Source organism: Lepidochelys kempii, chromosome 1, assembly GCF_965140265.1.
Source record: "Lepidochelys kempii isolate rLepKem1 chromosome 1, rLepKem1.hap2, whole genome shotgun sequence".
Lineage (NCBI taxonomy): Eukaryota > Metazoa > Chordata > Testudines > Cheloniidae > Lepidochelys > Lepidochelys kempii.
This window is the reverse complement of record NC_133256.1, coordinates 47,473,045-47,498,050: the sequence shown is the minus strand read 5'-3', so window position 1 is coordinate 47,498,050 and position 25,006 is coordinate 47,473,045. Positions and strand designations below refer to the sequence as shown.

The following is a 25,006-nucleotide window of genomic DNA, read 5'->3' as shown; positions in this document are numbered from 1 at the left end:
GTAATGACCCATCCACTCCCACCCTTTATTCAAGCCTAATTTAATGGTGTCCAGTTTGCAAATTAATTCCAGTTCTGCAGTTTCTCGGTGGAGTCTGTTTCTGAAGTTTTTTTGCTGATACAGACTAACACGACTACCACTCTGAAACCTGTTACCTAGAAATGTGGTGGTTGAAGTCTTTAAATCAAGATGGAAGGTCTTTTTAAAAGATATGCGCTAGCTCAGCCAAAAGTTCTAGGCTTGATAGTTTGCAGTTATTCATATGGGATTTTTATTAATGGATATATTAGTTGCTGAAAGCAATAAAGTAACTTAAGCATAAGTTTTTCTAGAAGCATTTTCATGCCATCTCTGTCACAATAAATGTGTATTCCATGTAATGTGGCCCTTGTAATTATTATTCTAGGAATTAACTGTAAAAGTAACTATAAAAGTTCTTTAGCCAACACTCTTCTTGTCTTGTTCCCCATAACAAATGCCTCCGTAGCTGCTTATTAGGAATCAAGAAGGAAATAGGCAGTTTTCCCTGTTAACTATATAGCTCTATTAGCACTTGTCTGTGTTAAGCAGATTACTGTTTGTTGGTTTACCCTGAAGCTGTGGCCGCCTTATTTAAGTGGAATCTAATTAAATAGAAATCCAGTTTAGATTCCTTAATTAATCACAACATACTAATGCAAACCTCTTGTAGAACAAAAATGCTTGTCATCATTTTACTTGAAATAGACAGAATATTCATTCCAATTTTTCACTCATATATTGAGGGTTGTATTCTAATCTTTATTTACTGCAGCAAAGCAAGCTATGGAACAGGGAAGATCTCCAGTTATAATAGACAACACTAATACTCAAGCCTGGGAAATGAAGCCGTATGTGGAAACGGTAAATATAGCTACTGTGTAATTAAATCCATTGTTGTTATACTGTGTTTTTTTTTTTTTGCAGACCTACCTTCACAAAGCATGAATGCAACTACTTTGTCTAGTAATGGGTCTTCCTTGTTGACATTCCTTTCTCTCCTCGAACAGGCTATTTCTTTGACATAGCCACTAACAGGTATGGGGGTAGTCTAGTTTGGATTGACTTGACCTAATGTTTTTATCCTAAGATGAAACCTAGAGGTTGTGGGGTAAGTGATCTAAAGTTCAATGGGCTAAGACTGCTTAGTATTTAATTTCAATAAGTCTGTTTTTCATTAATATTTTTTCTATTTAATGACGTTATGTTTGTTGCAGCATAAACTAGTATAATAATGTTACACCTATCATGCATACTGTATTTCTTTATTTACTGTAGGCTCTAGGGAAAGGCTACAGAGTGGAATTCCATGAGCCAGACACATGGTGGAAGTTTGATCCTGAGGAGTTAGAAAAGTAAGACTTGTGTTATAGTAGCCATCATAGTTATTTTCTTTTGTATTGTGGTTTAATTTAAATTTTTCTCAGTACTTCAATAATTGCTTAGGTGCTTTACTGCTAACATGTGTTTTCTAGTATGTACTGACTTCTGTTAATATGTATGTAAATATACTGCTTACATAAATATCAGCTCAGGAATACACAGAGGACCCTGTGTCCTGGTCCCTTTGAAAACAACAGCAAAATTCCATGGACTTAAGTGGAAAAATAATCAGGCCCATAGGACACACTTCCTTACACAGCGGATGATTAACCTAACCTGGGAAGTCATTACTACAAGATGTGACTGAGGCCATGAGCATTTATATAGATTAAACATTTATATTGATAAGAACACCAACAGTTTAATTAGGTAGGATAAAACATTTTACAAGGAATATAAATCCTCATGCCTAAGGGTATAACTCCATTCCTAACTAGTGGGGATTAGGAAGAAAATTTCCATATGAGCATGTTATTCCATAATTGTCCATCACAGTGTTTCTTGAAGCTTTTTTCTGTGCCACCCCATGCGCCACCCCCCCCCCCCATCATCGGTAGTAAGTACTGTCGGAAACTTGATACTGGATTAGATGGACATTTGGTCTGATCTGTTATGGCAGTGCCCATTTAATTTTGTTTGTTAATTTCTGATGTTTGTCATCCACTCCAGATCTTCTTGAAATCTATGGGATGTCGGTGCGTGCCAGGCAAACTTGGGAGAAGTCAAATGGATGAAGATGTTCACTGTTTTTTCCCCATCTCTTGTTGACACGGTATCATTTTAGGGCTACCAACAAAGTGATTGGGTTGAGTTAGCCTTGCAATGGTATGTTAACAGGGGATAAGGAAAAAATAGTAAGAACATTCACCTTCTAACTAGATAGTTGTCAGAAGAGCACAACATTTGGTTTTCTTGTTTTGGTAACTGAAAATATTAAAATTTAGATTCAAGCATAGTGTATATAAAAAGAATAATAATTACTAAATACTGAGAAATTGCATGCATAATCTCACTCAAATTAAACTAAATTCTTAATGACCAAGTATCTGAACTCTTTCAAAATGTAGGTTATAATGAAAACTTACATAAAGAAGTGTAATGGCTCTAATACAATACTGGAGTGAAACAAAAGTAGGAATCCCAATTCAGTATCTCATCAGCTCTTAATAGGTAAGCAGAGTAGGATCTAGGTAGTACTTATATAGAAGGTCATCAAGGAAAATGCAGGGCTGCTTAGGAAGTGGTCTTTGGTGGTTCCGTAAGACATTCTATCCTCAAAGTCAGTATTGAACAGGTGTGCACTTGTCAGAGGGACTTTATTGTGAGAATCAACATCTTACCAGTTAGTTCTGATCACATGTAATTATAAAATAGTCCATGAAATTATTTTGCAAGAGTTAGGGACGTTAACTCTGGCAACCTGGCCAGATTCTTCTCTTGGTAATTACACATTACATTTCTCCTGCAATTGGGTACAGTATTTGTGTGAAGTGTTGCTCTACTCTGTTAAACAGTTGCTGTTTCTCCCTCCCATAGAGGCCTTCATTCCTTCATTCATATAGGTCGAAAGTGAATGGCATGTGGAGATACAAAATTGCAGTTCCTTGCGCTGGAGAGGTTCATTGTGCTTTGGGAGAATTTACAATAGGGTAATGGCAAGTGATAGTTCTACTATCCCGCTTCTTCAGGTTTTATGCCATTGGAGGGCAGCCTTAAGCTGCAGTCAGTGTTCCTTAGAAATTCTGTCCATGGACACTGTTGTGGGGATGTACTGAACTAATGCATCAGCAACTGTGGCCATGCCTCCTCCACTGTCAGCACCACTTACCTTTGGGGCCTTACTGGCTCTCTGCAGGTGCCTTCCTCAGTACAAATTCTTTGCAGCTGCCTGTGCCACTGGACACTGCCCTTTGTCCCCACATCCCTTACCAATTCATACAACGAAAGACTTAAAATAGGAGCGACCACATACTAATTCTGTGGTAGGGACTGAATTATTATGGCATTGAGAATCAGTGAGTTGGGAGCAAAAGAATGACTGGCAAAATCAGAAACATCAGCCTCCATTTTCAACAGAAGGGATCTAGATGGACAAGGGTGGCAGCAGAAATGAAAGCCTCTTTTAGCTGATTGAATACATGTTGACTCTCCCCAGACCAGACAAATCAGGCTCCCTTTTTCAGAAGGGCCACTGGGGGGCTACCGGTATCGAAATCTCAGATGAAACACTGGTAGAAGTTAGCAAACCCTAAGAAACATTGTATGCCCCAGACATCCCTCGGAGTGGCCCACTCTGGGATGGTAGAGACCTTATGTGAGTCCATAGGCCCTCTGGGGAGGCAGTGTAACCCAGAAACTCAACTATGTTCCGATCAAATTTGCATTTTTCTAATTTAGTGTAGAAGTGGTCTGACGTATTCTTTCTAGAACATTGTGTACATGCTGGTCATTCTGATATTTGTTTTCAGAGAAGATCAGGATGTCATCTAAGTAAATTACTACAAAATGGTCCAACATATTTCTGAAAATGTCATTTATAAAATGTTGAAAAGTAGCAGGGGCATTGTGTAGTCAGAACAGCATCACAGTGCATTCAAAATGTCTATACCAGGTGCAGAATGTAATAGTCAACACACAGGTGTAGGAAACCATCCTTCTTGGTGACAAATAAAATTTGAGTCCTGCTCGAGGACTTGGAGGAGCAGATGAACCCCTTGCAGAATCTCTTGTAGGTAGCTTCTAAGGGCCTGCAGCTTGGGTTCTGAAAGGGAATAAATATGTCCCAAAGGAATTTCCACTCTGGCCTGGATATGTATAGGGCAATTATAGGGCTGACAAGGCAGCAAAATATTGGTCCTCCCTTTTGTCAAAAATATCAAATAGATCCTGATACTTTGCCCCGAGTATCAACCCGCCCCTCAACTAGGGGCGGGTTGTGTCTCATCAGGCCCCTCCTAAACTGCCTTAGCCTGGCTTGGAGAGAGACAGCTTCAACAAGTACAAGATGGGGGCTGCCTCTTTTCTCGGACTGAGGTTGAGACAGCAGGTCTGACATCAGTGCAGAGAAGTGAACTTGATCGTGCTAGAGCTCCAGCAGTTGTGGGGGTCATGAGTGGTTAGCCAAGTGATGCCAGAAATAACCAGGAAGAGGGGGAAATGGACTAGGCCAAACCAAAAGGTCTCCTGGTGGTCCTGGATAGTGGTGACTTCTGAAGGAGCTGTTTCTCATGTAACTGGGCTGGAGGAAAATAGAGATCCATTGACCGCTTCAATGAGCTCTGGGTTGGGATTGACTCATGTTGATATCTGGTGTTGTGAGATGCTCCTGTGTCCACGAGGGCTTCCAAGTGGACATCTGCCATGGCCGGATGTCTTAAGTGGAGCGGGAGCCGAAGGTGGAGCATCGCCACTAACGGTACCTGTGAAGAGGTACTGGTGTATCAAGCTAGATCCTGGGGAAATACATCACCCCCAACCAGAACTCCTGTAAAAGGTGGAGGGCTGGTATTTCCTTGCTGGGAGACGAACCAACCTTTAGCTGGGCAGCTTGAGCTGTAATGTCTAGTTCTGCCACAGTAAAGGCATAGGCCTGCCAAGTGGCATTGGTTCTTTTCGCCATCAGAAAGGCTGGATCAGACAATGCCAAGTTGCATGGGCTCCGGTTGCGGCAGGAGGTCAGTGGGGAGTCTGGGCATGAGTGACTGAGACTGAGGTATGGTCAGGGCACCGTTGCCTTTTCCTGGCAACGTTCCCGTAGCCGGCTATCAATTCTTATATTCAGGTTGATCAGGGGTGCCAGTCTGGCCAAGATTTCTGCCCAGGCCACTTCGTCCATCTCTTCATCACTCAGATCACGCCAGAAGTGGTGGTGCTGCGTAGCCTTGTTCCATTCTGTGTCAGCTGTGAGGCAGCAGAATTTTGTGGCATAGCTAGTGACCAGCTTGTGGCCTTGTCTCAGGGCTTGAAGTGCTGATTCTGCTGTATGTATCTGCTTTGGGCCATCGAAGATGGTTGTCATGGCCTGGACAAAGTTCTTAAACTCTCCCAAGAAGGGACTGGCTTACTCCAAAAAGGGGGAAGCCCAGGCAAGTACCTCTCAATCAGGAAACTGATGACGAGCCCCACCTTGGCTCTATCGATGGAATAGGTGTGTGGTCTTATATGGAACAGGAGTGGCATTGGTTCAGAAACCCATGAGAAGCCCTGTGATCCCCATTGAACTTGTCTGGGTGGGGAATCATAGTACTGGAAGAGACTTCGAGAGGTCATCTAGTGCAGTCCCCTGCACTCATGGCAGGACTAAGTATTATCTAGACCATTCCTGACAGGTGTTTGTCTAACCTGCTCTTAAAAATCTCTAGGGATGGAGATTCCACAGCTTCCCTAGGCAATTTATTCTAGTACTTAATCACTCTGACAGGAAGTTTTGCCTAATGTACAACCTAAATCTCCTTTGCTGCCATTTAAGCCCGTTGCTTCTTGTCCTATCCTCAATGGCTCCATGTCTAGTTGGCAGCCGGTGTCAAGTGGAGTGCCCCAGGGGTCGGTCCTGGGGCCGGTTTTGTTCAATATCTTCATAAATGATCTGGAGGATGGTGTGGATTGCACTCTCAGCAAATTTGTGGATGATACTAAACTGGGAGGAGTGGTAGATACGCTGGAGGGCAGGGATAGGATACAGAGGGACCTAGACAAATTGGAGGGTTGGGCCAAAAGAAATCTGATGAGGTTCAATAAGGATAAGTGCAGGGTCCTGCACTTAGGACGGAAGAACCCAATGCACAGCTACAGACTAGGGACCGAATGACTAGGCAGCAGTTCTGCGGAAAAGGACGTAGGGGTGACAGTGGACGAGAAGTTGGATATGAGTCAGCAGTGTGCCCTTGTTGCCAAGAAGGCCAATGGTATTTTGGGATGTATAAGTAGGGGCATAGCGAGCAGATCGAGGGACGTGATCGTCCCCCTCTATTCGACATTGGTGAGGCCTCAACTGGAGTACTGTGTCCAGTTTTGGGTCCCACGCTACAGGAAGGATGTGGATAAATTGGAGAGAGTCCAGCGAAGGGCAACAAAAATGATTAGTTTCAGAGGAACAGCCGTGTTAGTCTGTATTCGCAAAAAGAAAAGGAGTACTTGTGGCACCTTAGAGACTAACCAATTTATTTGAGCATGAGCTTTCGTGAGCTACAGCTCACTTCATCAGATGTTTACCGTGGAAACTGCAGCAGACTTTATATACACACAGAAATCATGAAACAATACCTCCTCCCACCCCACTGTCCTGCTGGTAATAGCTTATCTAAAGTGATCAACAGGTGGGCAATTTCCAGCACAAATCCAGGTTTTCTCACCCTCCACCCCCCCACACAAATTTACTCTCCTGCTGGTGCTAGCCCATCCAAAGTGACAACTCTTTACATAATCAAGTTGGGCTATTTCCTGCATAGATCAAGGTTTTCTCACATCCCCCCCACCCCCATACACACACAAACTCACTCTCCTGCTGGTAATAGCTCATCTAAACTGACCATTCTCCAGGTTTAAATCCAAGTTAAACCAGAACATCTGGGGGGGGGGGGGTAGGAAAAAACAAGAGGAAACAGGCTACCTTGCATAATGACTTAGCCACTCCCAGTCTCTATTTAAGCCTAAATTAATAGTATCCAATTTGCAAATGAATTCCAATTCAGCAGTTTCTCGCTGGAGTCTGGATTTGAAGTTTTTTTGTTTTAAGATAGCGACCTTCATGTCTGTGATTGCGTGACCAGAGAGATTGAAGTGTTCTCCGACTGGTTTATGAATGTTATAATTCTTGACATCTGATTTGTGTCCATTTATTCTTTTACGTAGAGACTGTCCAGTTTGACCAATGTACATGGCAGAGGGGCATTGCTGGCACATGATGGCATAGATCACATTGGTGGATGTGCAGGTGAACGAGCCTCTGATAGTGTGGCTGATGTTATTAGGCCCTGTGATGGTGTCCCCTGAATAGATATGTGGGCACAATTGGCAACGGGCTTTGTTGCAAGGATAAGTTCCTGGGTTAGTGGTTCTGTTGTGTGGTATGTGGTTGTTGGTGAGTATTTGCTTCAGGTTGCGGGGCTGTCTGTAGGCAAGGACTGGCCTGTCTCCCAAGACTTGTGAGAGTGTTGGGTCATCCTTTAGGATAGGTTGTAGATCCTTAATAATGCGTTGGAGGGGTTTTAGTTGGGGGCTGAAGGTGACGGCTAGTGGCGTTCTGTTATTTTCTTTGTTAGGCCTGTCCTGTAGTAGGTAACTTCTGGGAACTCTTCTGGCTCTATCAATCTGTTTCTTTACTTCTGCAGGTGGGTATTGTAGTTGTAAGAAAGCTTGACAGAGATCTTGTAGGTGTTTGTCTCTGTCTGAGGGGTTGGAGCAAATGCGGTTGTATCGCAGAGCTTGGCTGTAGACGATGGATCGTGTGGTGTGGTCAGGGTGAAAGCTGGAGGCATGCAGGTAGGAATAGCGGTCAGTAGGTTTACGGTATAGGGTGGTGTTTATGTGGCCATTGTTTATTAGCACTGTAGTGTCCAGGAAGTGGATCTCTTGTGTGGACTGGACCAGGCTGAGGTTGGTGGTGGGATGGAAATTGTTGAAATCATGGTGGAATTCCTCAAGGGCTTCTTTTCCATGGGTCCAGATGATGAAGATGTCATCAATATAGCGCAAGTAGAGTAGGGGCTTTAGGGGACGAGAGCTGAGGAAGCGTTGTTCTAAATCAGCCATAAAAATGTTGGCATACTGTGGGGCCATGCAGGTACCCATAGCAGTGCCGCTGATCTGAAGGTATACATTGTCCCCAAATGTGAAATAGTTATGGGTAAGGACAAAGTCACAAAGTTCAGCCACCAGGTTAGCCGTGACATTATCGGGGATAGTGTTCTTGACGGCTTGTAGTCCATCTTTGTGTGGAATGTTGGTGTAGAGGGCTTCTACATCCATTAGGGGTCTGGAACACATGGCTTATGAGGAGAGGCTGAGGGAACTGGGATTGTTTAGTCTGCAGAAGAGAAGAATGAGGGGGGATTTGATAGCTGCTTTCAACTACCTGAGAGGTGGTTCCAGAGAGGATGGCTCTAGACTATTCTTAGTGGTAGAAGAGGACAGGACAAGGAGTAGTGGTCTCAAGTTGCAGTGTGGGAGGTTTAGGTTGGATATTAGGAAAAACTTTTTCACTAGGAGGGTGGTGTAACACTGGAATGCGTTACCTAGGGAGGTGGTAGAATCTCCTTCCTTAGAAGTTTTTAAGGTCAGGCTTGACAAAGCCCTGGCTGGGATGATTTAATTGGGGATTGGTCCTGCTTTGAGCAGGGGGTTGGACTAGATGACCTCTTGAGGTCCCTTCCAACCCTGATATTCTATGATTCTATGAAAGGTTAAGAAGAACAATTCTTCTCCCTCCTCCTTGTAACAAACTTTTATGTGATTGAAAACTGTTATCATGTCCCCTCTCAGTTTTCTCTTTTCCACACGAAACAAACCCAATTTTTTCAGTCTTCCCTCATAGGTCATGTTTTCTAGATCTTTAATCATTTTTATTGCTCTTCTCTAGACTTTCTCCAATTTGTCCACATTTTTCCTGAAATGTGGAACCCAGAACTGGACACAGTATTCCAGTTGAGGCCTAATCAGCGTGGAGTAGAGCGGAAGAATTACTTTTCATGTTTTGCTTACAACACTCCTGCTAATACATCTCAGAACAGGGGTGGGCAAACTACGGGCCACATCCAGCCCGTCAGAACTTTTAATCTGGTCCTGGAGCTCCTGCTGGGGAGTGGGGTTGGGAGCTTGTCCCACTCTGGCTGGGGAGCGGGATCAGGATCTTTGTGTGTCCCCCCTCTGGTTCCTACGCATGGGGGTAGCCAGGAAACTCCGCATGCTGCCCCCGCCACAAGTGCCGCCCCCAGCAGCTTCAATTGGCCGGCGATGTGGACGGGGCAGCGCGCATAGCCGCTTGACCAGCATTGCGCCTCTGCATAGGAGCCAGAGGGGGGCATGCTGCTGCTTCTGGGAGCTGTGGGGGTGGCGTCTGCGATCAGGGCAGCGCTCAGAGCCGCCTGGCCAGCGCCGCACCTCTGCATAGGAGCCAGAGGGGGGACATGCCGCTGCTTTTGGGAGCTGCTTGAGGTAAGTGCCTCCCAGAGCCTACACCTCTGAACTCGCGCTGTGGCCCAACCCCCTGCCCCAGGCATGAGCCCCCTCTTGCCCTCCAAATCCCTCAGTCCCAGCCCAAGCACCCCCTGCACCCCAACCCCTCATCCCCAGCCCCATCCCAGAGCCTGCACCCCCAGAGCCAACCCCCCCCGCCCCCCGTTTCCCAGCCTCCTGCCCCATCCCTGATCCCCCTCCTGCCCGCCGAACCCTCAGTCCTAGCCTGGAGCACTCTCCTGTACCACAAACCCTTCAGTCCCACGCTGGAGCCTTCACCCCTTCCCCCCTAATCCCCAGCCCCAGCCTGGAGCCCCCTCCCACACCCTGAACTTTTCATTTCTGGCCTCACCCCAGAGCCCACATCCTTAGCCGGAGCCCTCACCCCCTCCCACACTGCAACTCCCAATTTTGTGGGCATTCATGGCCCGCCATACAGTTTCTATACCCAGATGTGTCTCTCAGGCCAAAAAGTTTGCCCACCCCTGTCCCAGAATAATGATCGCTTTTTTTTTTTTTTTTGGGCAACAGTGTTACACCATTGACTCATATTAAGCTTTTGGTCCACTATGACCCCCAGATCCCTTTCCACAGTACTCCTTCCAAGGCAGTCATTTCCCATTTTGTATGTGTGCAACTGATTGTTCCTTCCTAAATGAAGTACTTTGCATTTGTCTTTATTGAATTTTATCCTGTTTACTTCAGACCATTTCTCCAGTATGTCCTGATCATTTTGAATTTTAATCCTATCCTCCAAATTACTTGCAACCCCTCCCAGCGTGATATCATCTGCCGACTTTATAAGTGTACTCTCTATGCCATTATCTAAAAAAATCATTGATGAAGATATTGAACAGAACCGGACCCAGAACTGCAGGACCCCACTCGTTATGCCCTTTCAGGACCCCACTCATTATGTGAACCACTGATTACTCTATGGGAATGGTTTTCCAACTAGTTTTGCACCCATCTTATAGTAGCTCCATCTAGGCTGCATTTCCCTAGTTTGTTTATGAGAAGGTCATGCGAGACCGTATCAAAAGCTTTGTACTGTTTAAAAGGAATGAAATGGTTGGAAGAGAGGTAACCAAGCTTAGTGGCCAGGTTAGGAGCTAAATTATCATGTTTAGAGGGGCTAGCCGAGAGCCAGAGACTAGGAACCAGGGGCAGAGCAGTGATCAGAAACCGAATGCCAAGTGCAGGAAACGAGCCAGGAGCCAAGGGTCAGAGCTGTGGTCAGAAGATGAATATCAAGTCCAGCGAGGAAGCCAGAGCCAGGAATCAGGAGTCAAGGATCAGAGCCAGAGTGGAGGCAGGAGCCAAGAGCAGGGATTAGGAACTGGGAGCCATGATTAGGAATCCAGGAGCAGAACCAGAGATGAGCAACAGGAGGCAGGAGCAGGGATTCAGAGTAAGGGCTAGGAGCAAGAAGGGAGCTGAGAGCAGGAATAGGAAGCAGGACTAAAAACACAGGTGCAGCTATGGAATGCTGTGGAGCAGCCAGGAACCCAGGGCTGATGCAGTGCTTGTTTAAGACTAAGTGCTGAAGTCTTCAGCCAATCTGGGTTCATTAGCGAGTCAGCCAAATCCAATGATCAGGGTCTGTGTTTAACTGTGGGTCCCTGGCACACCCACTCAATGATATGGCCACCATCATGGTTGTATTTAACAGCACCGTAGTATCTGATAGGTAAATAGAAAGAAGAGTCATCTTAGAACAGTATACACATATTGTCCATATTAACAGTATGTAAGATATTGCAAACCCATGCAGTATCTTTGGGGTCAATTGTTTTAAATACATGGTTTATGTATGATTGTGTTCTACTCCATGGGGGAGGATTATCATAGCTCCTCTGGGAATTAAAAACAGTGGGTGATGACTAAGGCAAATCAGCCAGGTTGTAACCCTCCCAGAGAGGTACCATCTCCTGGAGAGGCTCACATATACTATTTCTAAGCAGATTCTCCGAAGACTAACAGACAAAGAAAGGACTTTTGGGTAAATAGCCTGAGTTTAAACTGATTCGGGGCCTTGTTTCTGGTCCAGCAAACAGACAGGAGCTGCTGTCACAGTGGGGCCTTATCCCTTGCAGAAGGTTTGGAAAGACTTTAGCCTACTTGGGCCCCATAAGACAAATGGGTGACCTCTGGTAGGCTGTTTGTTTTTACATGTGTATTTACCTGGTGAACAAATGTGCTTGCTTAGAAAAAGCTGTGTGGTAACCCGTAACAGCTGGCATTAACACCACTCATAGGCCTTGAAGAGAAAGCAAAGCATAGGTCTTGGTCTTTTTAGGCAGACTGGCTTGCTGCTATTATTGCAGTAGAAGACAGGGAGCTGTGCAACCTTAAAACCACTGGTCGGAGGGGAATGAGATGCAGGTCTCTGCTCAAGAGAGGTGATGACTGGGAGCCAGAAACCTTGAAGTGGGTGCCCCCAAGGGACCACAGAGGGGGAAATACAGGTGCAGTTGCTCTGAAACTGTGACAAAAAGCACCACATTACTGTATAAAGGAAAATACTTTTGTTTTATATTTTTGAAGTATATATATTTGTATATTTGTACAGTATATACAATGAATTGTGTTAAAAAGATGTAATACAATTTGGATATTATAAAATGGTAAATACTGTGTAATTAAATCTGAACTTCTACACACTACAGCATATTGTTTTTCAGAAGTGTGTAGTCAGTTGTAGTGAATTTATTTCAAAACAGTAAGCTTAAATATAGTTGTAGTGTTGGAAAACCCGATGTGATCCTTCTGGATCTCGAAAGTGGGCAGAAGATTAAATTATGGCATTTGACAGTTTGGATAGATGGAGAGGATAAAACACACGATATTCTTCAAAAGTTTAAGAAAGACTGCAAACATATAAAAAGTACCAAACAGTTTATTTAAATTATTATTTTTATAGGAGGAATAAACATGGGGTCCCTCGTGAGAAGATTGCTCAGATGTTGGAACGATATGAATATCAAATGTCCATCTCTGTTGTAATGAATTCAGTGGAACCTCCTCACAAAAACACACACAGGCCACCTCCACAGCGAAGACAGAGGTGGGGAAGCTGTATAGACTCTTGGAATTCTTTCAGTGTTTCAAATAACCGATAACTCAGGTTACATTCAACTAACACCAGTTTGTTGATCACTCTTTTAAAAATATTAAACAATGGACTTTCTCCTGAGGTTTAAATAGGCTTAATGCAATTAAAGGACCATTCTCTCTTGGAGATTGTTCCATTAAACAAAGTTTTGGAGGCTTAAATGTAAATAAAATTTAATATAAAAATGTATGTTAAATGTTTTTACAATCTCTATTTATTACATTTGTACTAACTTTGGTTTTGGATAGTGTAAAGTAAACAAGTCTTCCTTTATAGTTGGGTCTCAAATAATGTTATCTACAGAGGATATTGTTGAGCAGATTTTTGTTTTTGTTCTTTCTTTGAGGAAGTCCTAACAAAATTTAGGAAACAAAACTGTTTTTTAAATAGAACTCAGAAAAGCCCAGAGTTATAAGTTATGTGTGTAGTTATTGCATTTTAACTATTTCCACTGCTTTTTAATATTTTATCCAACTTTTATCCAGGTTTTTATACTGAACAATCATGTTTTCTATTTCTTGCTGGATGCTTGTTCATTTTAATTGGTATCCAAAATGTTGTCACACTTATAACCCAGATTTCCTTTCCTCTTCCCTTGGTTTCCATCTTCACTTTTGGCTCAGAGTCTCATCCGGCTGCGAAATCAATGTGCTGCAATTGCAGTATTCACCAGCCTGAAATTACAAACCATGATTTGTCTTAAATTTGTTTGCTATCTACTGAAATACCAAATGTAGTTGTGCCTTGAAATTACCTAAATTTATTTTTTGAGATTTTTGTTGGCATGAAAATGTACAGCTGCATTTCTTTAAGTTTACAGCATTAAGATGCTTAATTGGAACTGAGTCTTTTAGGGCTAAGTGTTCTTACTGGGCAAAGAAAACAGAATACTTAAAATATTAATCTCTCAGGGATCATCTGCAGTTGGAGTATGTGCAGTTGCACCAAGTAGGTACAGGTGGACGGTGGTCTCAGTTCTGTAAAACCACATTACATTCTTTTCAGGATTTTGACACAGGTAATATTCTCTTCTTAGCAGATGCCTAAAACTGAGCCAGCATGGAGATTGATCATTTTATTGCCATAGATCCTTTTTACCTTAAGCTTAAACACTGGTATGGTAGTAAGTTTTAAATTTAATGCTTGCATTTTTTTTGGTCCCTGGACTAATAAAGTATCTCTCTGTCTGTTACTGCTGCCATTGTTTTAGTAGTCCAATGTAAGTTTGACAAAATTAGTATTTTGTTCTTATGTTTTATCATTTTATATTAATGAAAATATTACTTAAACAGCAGTTGATATAGTTAATGTTTAGACTGTGCCACATTGGATTTTCTGTTGTGTGTTAAGAAACGTGGGGGAGATCTTGAGGGCAATTTTTTTCAAGAATCTTTGTCCATTGGATAAATAGATCTTCATTTAATATTTAATTCTGTTCTTCAAAGACAATTATAAAGAACTTGGTTGTGTGCAGTACTATTAGAATAAGATAGCAATTATATTGCAGACACCAAGATGCATTTTTTACTTTTGTGCAATGAATGGATAAGTTTATAATGCCTCATTGAACATGTTTATACTGTAGAGATATGATGGCAGAAAAAAAAAATCAGCATTTTACAATGGCTGCTCAAGTAAACTGCCCAAAGCAAACCTCATTAATTTCAAAGAATGTAATATGGTATCAATTTGTACTTCTACAATAAGGGGCTAAGCACACAAGACATCTACAGGTAATGGGATGAATTTAGTGATCTTTAGATACATTGGCTGTCTACATGCTGTCTGACTGATGAGAATCACAAAACAAGTTTTTAAATCTGAGGCTTTTTCTAGAAAAGTGGTTGATGCAATTAAGACTTCTGTAATTGTGTAGGAAACTATAACAAAACAACTCCAAAAACAAAAAAAAAGTATTTATTTGAAAATTTGCATTTAAGACATACCTCAGTCTTCCATTTTTAAGGTTTAGGTATGAAATTACAGTGTAGTTAGTCTGCTATAATAGATCTTGAAAGGGAGAAACAAGACTTTAAATCGGTATGTACCGTTAAAGTACACATCCTATGGGTTACTGTTATGTTTTGTATTGTGTAATCATGATATTTGAAAATTGGCCCTAATTCATTTTTAAATATTGGAAAGTCTTAGGTCAGTATGCTTTGTTGTATTAAATAAAAATATGAAAATAAAAATGTCAGCAATCACTGGGTAGAACTCTAAAAGGTGCAGCCCATTTGCTCTATAGGATTTATAATATATAAACACTTAATCATGTTTTCTTATTATATGTTTAAACCTGATTACATGATTAAAGGGACACTCGGGTTAAAAATGACTATTTAAAAAACAATAAGTTTCCCTGTGTGGGTTATTAGTAAATTTGATTATTAAAGCTGAAATAGTTGGATAAATTTAACATTTTTTTAAAATTTTTTTTTGCATATTCCTCAACTTGGAGGATAAAACTAGATTGTTCAGTTCTTGTTCATATTCAGTTTTCCCTTTGATCAAACACCGCAGGAAGGTGTTTAAAAATCAAACAAAGTTTTTATTAACATTTAAAAGGGAAAAAAACTATTTACATTTTCTATTGTATTAACAAGGGATGTTTTTTCAATTTTTAAATAAAATCTAAATCTTGGGTTTAAAAGTACCTGACTTTGTCCCTTCCATGGCACAATGTGCATTTGTCTCCGTCATCATTTATTGGGAGTCCAGATGTGCAGTGCAAACTTTTAGGACTTTATACAGCTGTCATTCTAGTATTCTAAGAAGAGTATATCATCAGGCCCCATTATAGTGGCTTTTGGAGGGGAACATTTGAACCTGTAATGGGGTCAGGTTGAATAAACCATTAAATCATTATTTCATTTCTGAGAAAGGGAATATCAGAAAAGTTAAGGGGAAGTTGTAGATGCCTTTGAAGGATGGCTGCATATAAAAATACATGTCAAATCACTTGGGCTCTCGATTAATCACAATTAACTCACATGATAAACTCAAAATAATTAATCACGATTTAAAATATTAATTGCGATTAATCACAGTTTTAATCGCATTGTTAAACAGTAGAATACTAATTGACATTTATTAAATATTTTTGGATGTTTTTCTATATTTTCAAATATACTGATTTCAGTTACAACACAGAATACAAAGTGTACACTTGCATAATGACAGGTTTCAGAGTAACAGCCGTGTTAGTCTGTATTCGCAAAAAGAAAAGGAGGACTTGTGGCACCTTAGAGACTAACCAATTTATTAGAGCATAAGCTTTCGTGAGCTACAGCTCACTTCTTCAGATGCATATCGTGGAAACTGCAGCAGGCTTTATATATACACAGAGAATATGAAACAATACCTATTCCTACCCCACTGTCCTGCTGGTAATAGCTTATCTAAAGTAGCTCACGAAAGCTTATGCTCTAATAAATTGGTTAGTCTCTAAGGTGCCACAAGTCCTCCTTTTCTTTTTGCAAAGTGTACACTGCTTACTTTATCTTTTTTATTACAAATATTTGAGCTGTGAAAATGATAAACAAAAGAAACAGTATTTTTCAATTCACCTCATACAAATACTGTAGTGAAATCTCTTTATCGTGAAAGTGTAAGTTACAAATATAGATTTTTTTGTTACATAACTGTACTCAAAAACAAAACAATGCAAAACTTTAGAGCCTACAAGTCCACTCAGTCCTACATCTCATTCAGCCAATTGCTAAGATAGACAAGTTTGTTTACATTTATGGGAGATAATGCTGCCCACTTCTCACTTTCAAGTGACATTGTAAATAAGAACAGGCATTCACATGGGACTTTTGTAGCCGGCATTGCAAAACAGTTACGTGCCAGATATGCTAAACATTCGTATGCCCCTTCATGCTTTGGCCACCATTCCAGAGGATGTGTTCCATGCTGGTGATGCTTGTTTTTTAAAAAAAAAATGCATTAATTAAATTTTGACTGAACTCCTTGGGGGAGAAAAGTACGTCTCCGACTCTATTTTACCCGCATTCTGCCATATATTTCATGTTATAGAATCTTGGACGATGACTCAGCACATGTTCATTTTAAGAACACTTTTGCTGAAGATTTAACAAAACGCAAAGAAGGTACCAATATGAGATTTCTAAAGATAGCTACAGCACTCAACCCAAGGTTTAAGAATCTGAAGTGCCTTCCAAAATCTGAGAGAGATGAGGTGTGGAGCATGCTTTCAGAAGTCTTTAAAGAGCAACACTCTGATGCGCAAACTACAGAACCCGAACCACCAAAAAAAAAAAAAATCAACACTCTGCTGGTGGCATCTGACTCAGATGATGAAAATGAATATGCGTCGGTCCGCATTGCTTTGAATTGTTATCGAGCCTAACCCATCATCAGCATGGATGGATGTCATCTGGAATGGTGGTTGAAACATGAAGGGACATCGAATCTTTAGCGCATCTGACATGTAAATATCTTGCGGCACCGGCTACAACAGTGCCATGAGAACACCTGTTCTTACTTTCAGGTGACGTGAACAAGAAGCGGGCAGCGTTATCTCCTGCAAATGTAAACAAATTTGTTTGTCTGAGCAATTGGCTGAACGAGAAGTAGGACTGAGTGGACTTGCAGGCTCTAAAATTTTACATTGTTTTATTTTTGAATGCATTCTTTTTGTACATCTATATTTGTAAGTTCAACTTTCATGATAAAGAGATTGCACTATAGTACCTGTATTAGGTGAATTGAAAAATATATTTTTTTACAGTGTAAATATTTGTAATCCAAAATAAATATAAAGTGTGCACTGCACTCTGTATTGTAGTTGAAATCAGTATATTTGAAAATGTAGAAAACATCCAAAAATATTTAAACTATTATTGTTTAACTGTGTGATTCATCGTGATTAATTGCAATTAATTTTTTTAATTGCTTGACAGCACTACATAGCACTAGAGAGCAACAAGGTCCATTGCACATCGGAGTAGAGCACTAATATAAGATACTGGTTTTAGAAGAATAATCTGCAGTTAGTCATCACAATTTTGTTTTTAAAAAAAATCAGGAATTGGTAGTTAAGGAAAAATGTTTGAAATTTGATAATCTCTTTCAATTATTCTAAGATTTTTGAGGTGGTTTTCTATATAAACATATTAGGCAATAAATAGAAATACACAACTGAACTAATGTTTTAAATGCACTTTTTGGTTTAGTGGGGCTTAGTTTTGAAGACTTGCATCAGCATGCTTTTGTTTTATTATGAAGCAATTGTGGAAAACAGTATTTTAAATTAGAGTCTGCAAATCATCAAGGTTGAAAATCCAGACTTTAATTCAGTCTCTTTCTGTGGTTCTGTACACCTATTGTGCAATTTTAAATTTGTACAATGTGATGTATATCTAAGTGTTTTGATAAGAAATTTTATTAAAACTAAAAGTTTGACATACGATTTTGTTTTCTTTTTAGTAACGGTTTTAGTCATTTGCAAGTTATTGCAGTGAAGATGTTTTTGTAGTCCGTGCTTGAATTGTTTAAAATATTTGAATTATAGTGTATTTCATAAGTTAACATTCTATTAAATACACCCCCTTATTGTATCTTATTCACAACCACTTGTATTACTTTTTCTTCAGTTTTCATGTTTAGTTATCAACGTAAATATCCTTAAAGAAGGCATGGAAATCATAGGAAAAAGTCAGAATTATTTTCTGTGTCCCAAATCTTTGTACACTTAAACATGAAAATACATTACTACTTTGAGGGAAAAAAAAGTTTTAGGAAGCCTCATTTCACTTACCATTGTGATTGTTAGTTTCTCTAGCCCATAATAAGGTTAGAAAATTACTTGGTTTTGTCGTCAGTTTACATCAAGATATTAGAGGAAAAAATAGCCAATGACTGGAATCTGATATGTTTTTGCAAGGATTTTGCAATAACTTAACCTTCAGCTTTTAAAGGAAGTTGGGAAGTTGACACTGAGTTTTAGTTTTCACTTGGAAATTTTTGTTTAAATTGTGAGGTTTAATTCTTGTCTAAAAGGTTAAAAAACAATATACAGGCATCTTCTATGTTTTTGGCCTGTCTGGAACTATAATTCATGGGTCATGGTTATGTTTTTGGTATAAAAAGCACACAGATGAAAGTAGGCTAGTATGTATGAAGAACATATTACTTTTTACAGCTTGGCATGTTACCAGCATTTTCTGTAAAGCTGTATTCTATCTCCTCTGTAAACCTATATTTTAGGGTAAGTGCAAAGGTGTGGTAAGTGTAAACAAAATGAAAATGCTCTGCTGATTGTGTAGTATGTATCCTTTGTTATATTTTGTTTTGTGCTATGTTTTATTTCCTTGTCTTTTGTATATCTGTATCTGCTGGGGATATGAAAAGTCATTGTAATGAGCACTAATTATAAATAATATCAGAACATTATGCCCTTCATGCCAGAAACTTTGCCCTCTTTTTTGAGTCTATATCCTTAGGAGTGCTGCACCATAGGATGTACATGTGTCTGTGTGCTCTCAATCGGAGGCTGCAAATTAATGTCCTCAGACCTGCACAGAGTAGCACCTCGTGTGCTGAACGAGGGCATATAGGGAGGCGTGAACCCACCCCCACTCAGTTCCTTCTCATCTGCCTGCAGTTTGAGACAGAGAGTTCTGCTCTCTGCTGTATTCACTTCCTGCCTTCACTTTGTGAGTTCTTTACTTTATTTGTTTTCGTAGTTTCTTTTCATTATCTATTTTCATTTGATATCTTTATTTTATTTATCTTGTATCGGTTGAGGGATAGGGGGCTCTTTCCCCTTCTCTTTTTTTGATCTTTTATTTGTGTCAGAGCACAATTTGTTTAGCTGTGGGGTCTTGGGCATAGGACCTGAGAGATTTGCCACATGCCATTTTCCCATAATGAGGAACACTCCAGCTACCTGTGGTTTTTGGGGACCCTCACAACCCTTCTGAATGCAAGGTCTGTCTGGGTTTGAAAGGCAGATGCAAGAAAGACAGGGAGAATAGACAAGCTCCTATTAATAGAACGTGCTGTAGCTCTGGAGGGGTCTGCTTCTCCTCCCTGTACATTGGCCTCTACATTTCAAGCTGCCTCAGTCCCAGTTTGCTGCCATGTCTGCAGCCCCGGACAATAAGACTTTAAAAAGAAGAAAACATACCTTTCCAAGCAAGGAAAAGGAGAAAAGGGGCAGGTCACCCCATGAGACTCACTGTCGGGAGACCTCTTATTCCTCTAAGGGTACAGGAGAGGCTCTGACTGAGTCCAATACCAAAGGAGAAACACAGTTTTGATATACCTACCATCAGAGCTGCTACTATGGCAGCACTGTCTGATACTTTGTAGCACTGCGAGATGCACAGGGCTTCCATCCGTTTCCTGCTATCTGTATCTCACTGTACTTCTGAAAGGGGAGATGACTCTACAGTTTACCTCAGTACCACAAAAGCCTCCATGTCACAAGCCAGTAACAATCCAAACTTTATGTGAAAGCCCTCCACCTCCTTCCAGGTTCCTTTCTTCAGAGGATCTCATTATCTCTGATGAACCTGTGTCGCCAAAGTTGGCAAGATCTACCACTGCCACCACCTTGGTACCACTACGAAAGCAGCAAGTTGAGACTTGTTTACGTCTCAAGGCTTCGGTACCGGTTAGGGGAAGTTTCCTCTGATTCAGAGATCTTGGTATGGGGATACGTACCCTACCCTCATGAGTCCCTTTCATGAAGAGGATCCTAGAGAATTTACCAGGCATCGTAGGCTCAGAGATTATGATTATCATTGAGGTCCCTTCTTTTATCCCCTTCCCCATTAGGGTTACTGGGACCTATGGGGTACAGCAACCAACTCCATCAGGTGCCTAAGAGAAAGCACTGGCACCCACCAGTACCCTACCAGCCACTGGCACCTACAAATCGTCCTATGGTACTGTGTGCATCTGTCCCACACACACACACCTCAGTACCACACAATTCTCCAGTGCCGGACAATATACAGGAAGAGCAAGAATCTCGGGCTGAGGAGATCTCCCCTTAATTTCCAGACGAGACAGTAATGTTACCACCTCTCTCTTACACTGATGATTTTAAGACCTTCCAGGACCTCATGAAAAAACTACTGGATTTACTTCAGATCCCACTAGAGGAAGTCCAAGATTCAAAACATTACTTGATGGACGTCCTGAACATCAGTCCCCAGAGAAAGGTGGCCCTACCCATCAGTGAGGCTTTATCATCTGCTGCACATAACTCTTTGGCAAACATGTGCCACAATCCCATCAACCTGTAAGTGGACAGATGATAAATACTACATCCTACCGAAAGGCATGAAGTACTTCTTCTCCCACTCTAACCACCATTTCCTTTTAGTGGATCAACCAGTGTAAGGAACTGTCAAGCTTACTCTAGATTCCCTGTCAGATGCAGAGGGCCTAAACAGCTGGAGTTGCTGGGAAGGAAGAGCTACTCATCAGCCACTCTCCAATTATATATTATCAACTACCAGACCCTGGCAAAATACGATTTTAACACACACTCCAAATTTACCCATTATATTGAGCACGTGCCACGAGACCAGAAAGATCAATTTTGGTCTGTCATCACTGAAGGGAAGTTGGTTGCAAAAGCCTCCCTGCAAGAAGTTGTAGATGCTGCTGACACAGCTTCCAAGTCCATGGCCATTGCAGTAGTTATGAGAAGAGCATTCTGGTTCCAATCTTCAGGTGTTGCAAGGGATGTACAAAACACAGTGTAAAACATCTTGCTTGAAGGGCCCAAGCTCTTCAGCAAACATACAGACTCCTCTCTCCACATGCTCAGGGATTCCAGAGCACTGTTGTGGTCACTGGAAATTTATTTGCCTGCAACAAAAAGGCCTTTAAGTAGATTCCAACCCACTCAAAGATCAAAACCATTCCAGTACCATCAGTGCACTTTCCCTAAGCCTCAGGAGCCCTTCAGAGAGAGGCCAGGATACAAAAACTGGGGCCTCCATCCCTACTTCTGCCCAATCAGCCCTCCGTCTAAGAGGCACTTTTGACACCTCGGTCTAGAGCATCAACTAGTTCACTCCACTGGATCACATGTTCTGTGACTACCTCTCCTTTGGAGAAATCACACTACCTACTTGTCTGGAGTACCTTATATCAGATAAGTGGATACTGGAGGTTGTCAAAATGGGCTACTCTGTACACTTGGTTCTTTTCCTCCTTCCTACCCCCTTTCTATCCCTCTTCAGGGATTCTTCTCAGGAGCAACTCTTAAAACAGGAATTTCATTCTCTCCTCTTCCTAGGAGCAATAGAACCAGTCTGACTAGAGTTCATTGGAAGATGGTTCTATTCCAGTTACTTGTTCCCAAGAAAGGGTGGACTCCAATCCTTGACCTCAGGAACTTGAACAGTACTTGAGAATGGTGACATAATTCCATCCCTAAGCCTATAGGATGCCTACTTTCATGTAGCCATCCATCTCTCCCACAAGCATTTCCTAAGATTTGTGATGGGGCACACTGTCAATATTGAGATCTCCCCTTCAGACTCTCCGTGTCCCCAAGGGTGCTCACAAAGATTCTCTCAGTGGTAACGGCTCACAGTGTTCTCATATTTTGATGACTTGCTTCTCAGAGGCTGGTCACCGCAAGATGTCCAGTCGGCCATGTCCAGAGCAGTAACACTATATTCCAATTTCTGGGCCTTAACATCAATCACAAAAAATCCATAGTAACTCAAGTACAGACAATACACTTTATCGAAGCTACTCTGGACTCTGCAACAGCAAAAGCTTACCTCCCAAGGAGAGATTCTCCACCTTGTCGAACCTAATCTCAACATTACAGTGCAGCCGGCAAACCATGATGACTTGTTCACAGGACTTGGGCCACATGTCAGCCTCCACATATGTGACTCCCCACAAGGATGCCTCCAGACATGGATAAGAACAGTGCATACCCAAAACAGACACAACCTCTCCAAATGCATTATAGTGCCTCAGAAGGTGTTGGACTCTACTACATGGTGAAAGGGCTCAAGGAAGGTCTGTGTTGTACCCCCAGTCTTAAATCAAGCACCTTTGAAGACCCTCACAACATGCGTCTCTGTTAGGATGGAGAGTTCAGCATAGGGAGACAGCAAAGGGCAAATGGTTGACACAGGAATTGACATTCAATATCAATATCTTGGAGCTAAGAATGGTACATTATTCTTGCCAACACTTCCTTCACGCCATATGAGGCCATAAGTAATGCTGGACAACAGGGCAGTGATGTATTACATCAACCTCCAGAGCAGAGCAAGATCCCAGTCCTTATGTGCAGAGTCATTAAGGCTGTGCAACTGGTGTATCTACCAGCAGATAGAGATATCAGCAGTCTGTCCACCAGGGCTCCAGAAAACAGTTACACAACTCCCTGAGTAAACACTTACAGCAAGCTCAGGAATGGGAGCTCAAAAGCTATTCCGCAGCATCTACCACACATAATGTAGTCTGTTTTTACTCTAAGGGAGGTTACAGCCACAACACTATGTGGAGTGTACTGACAACACCATGATCCCATACCCTTTGTACTTATACCTATACCATTATGCACAAGACTGTTCTCTAGCTGCCCCAAGAAGGAGTGAAAGCTATCCTCATAGCACCTTCTTGTCTGAGACAGATGAGGCACTCAAACTTCATCCACCTCTCAGAAGTAGCACCCCTCAGACTCCCTGCATTCTATTGACACAGAACTCAGAGTCCCTTATGCATCCCAACCCCTCCTTCCTGAATTTGAGAACAGGGCTCCTCCATGGCATTCAAGCATGGAAATGACCATTTTGGATAGAGATCAGTCAGTTCTCTTATCTGGCAGAAAGCCTGGTACTTACAAGACTTACCTCCAAAAGTGGAAGCACTTCCAATCCTGGGGTTCCCTCTCATCTTCTCAAGCCTCAGAAGTTCCACTTTTCAAGATCCTGGACTACCTGTTAAAATGAAAAGCACAGGGTCTCTCAATGAGCTCAGTCGTAGTACATCTGACCACCATCACAACCTTTCACTCATCTATCAAGGCTTCTCAACCTTTGCCCACCGTACAGCAGCCAGATTTCTTAAAGGCCTGTACAACTTGTTTCCTGCCATTTGACAACTGGCCCCCCAATGGGACCTCAATCTGGTTTTAAACGCTCTAAGGAAACCCTCCCCCTTCAAACTAATAATGACCTGCTCCCTCCTCCACCTCTCCCTCAAAATTTTGTTCCTAATTGCCATCACCTCAGCAAGGAGAATGGGGGAGCTAGGAGTGCTCATGATGGACCCAGCATACACCACCTTCTACAAAGACAAAGTTATATTACATCCCCATCCTTGCTTCCTCCCAAAGGTCTAATCATAACATCACCTTAACCAGGATATTCCCTAAGTTTTCTAACTGGAACCTCAGACCTCCACAGAAAAATCAAGCCTTCATTCATGGGATGTCAGAAAGGCCCTTCATAGAATCACAGAATATCAGGGTTGGAAGGGACCTCAGGAGGTCATCTAGTCCAACCCCGTGCTCAAAGCAGGACCAATCCCCAATTTTTGCTCCAGATCCCTAAATGGCCCCCTCAAGGATTGAACTCACAACCCAGGGTTTAGCAGGCCAATGCTCAAACCACTGAGCTATCCCATATCCCCAAAAGCCCCTGCTTTCTATCTGGACAGGACTAACCTATTCTTGGCCTCTCTCAGGCTATTTGTATAGAATAAAGGGCCAACTGATTTCCACACACAGATTGTCTAAGTGGGTTTTGGGTTGCATCTTGAGCAGCTATGAAAATGCCGGGGTCCAATTAGCCTTAAATTAGATGTCTTCAAGTTTCAGAGAGAAACAGCAGATTCCACTAGAGCTCAATCCACATTTATAGCTCTGCTGAAGAACATTCTCATAGCAGAAATCTGCAGGACTGCTACTTGGTCTTCTGTTCATACCTTTGCCAAACATTACCCCATTGTACCAAAAGACACCACCTTTGGTGAGGTTTCAGAGTAACAGCCGTGTTAGTCTGTATTCGCAAAAAGAAAAGGAGTACTTGTGGCACCTTAGAGACTAACCAATTTATTTGAGCATAAGCTTTCGTGAGCTACAGCTCACTTCATCGGATGCGCACTGTGGAAAGTGTAGAAGATCTTTTTATACACACAAAGCATGAAAAAATACCTCCTCCCACCCCACTCTCCTGCTGGTAATAGCTTATCTAAAGTGATCATCAGGTTGGGCCATTTCCAGCACAAATCCAGGTTTTCTCACCCTCCACCCCCCCCCCCCCCCCACAAATTCACTCTCCTGCTGGTGATAGCCCATTC

The 25,006-nt window shown here is 41.8% G+C and overlaps 1 protein-coding gene across 5 annotated transcripts in view; it reads left to right on the top strand.

The window, feature by feature from the left end:
• LOC140910489 (NEDD4-binding protein 2-like 2) overlaps positions 1–15,895 on the top strand; it is a 43,104-nt gene extending 27,209 nt beyond the window's left edge. The window contains exons 4-6 of one of the 5 annotated variants that reach the window (XM_073341494.1): positions 794–882; positions 1,297–1,373; positions 12,497–15,895. In XM_073341494.1, coding sequence (XP_073197595.1) covers positions 794–882; positions 1,297–1,373; positions 12,497–12,695 — 365 coding nt within the window. In that variant the 3' untranslated portion in view covers positions 12,696–15,895. Of the gene's footprint in view, positions 1–793; positions 883–945; positions 1,057–1,296; positions 1,375–12,496 lie in introns of those variants that run through there. The other 4 variants (XM_073341531.1, XM_073341538.1, XM_073341549.1 and 1 more) reach the window with 4 other exon arrangements.
• Positions 15,896–25,006: the final 9,111 nt, after the last annotated feature.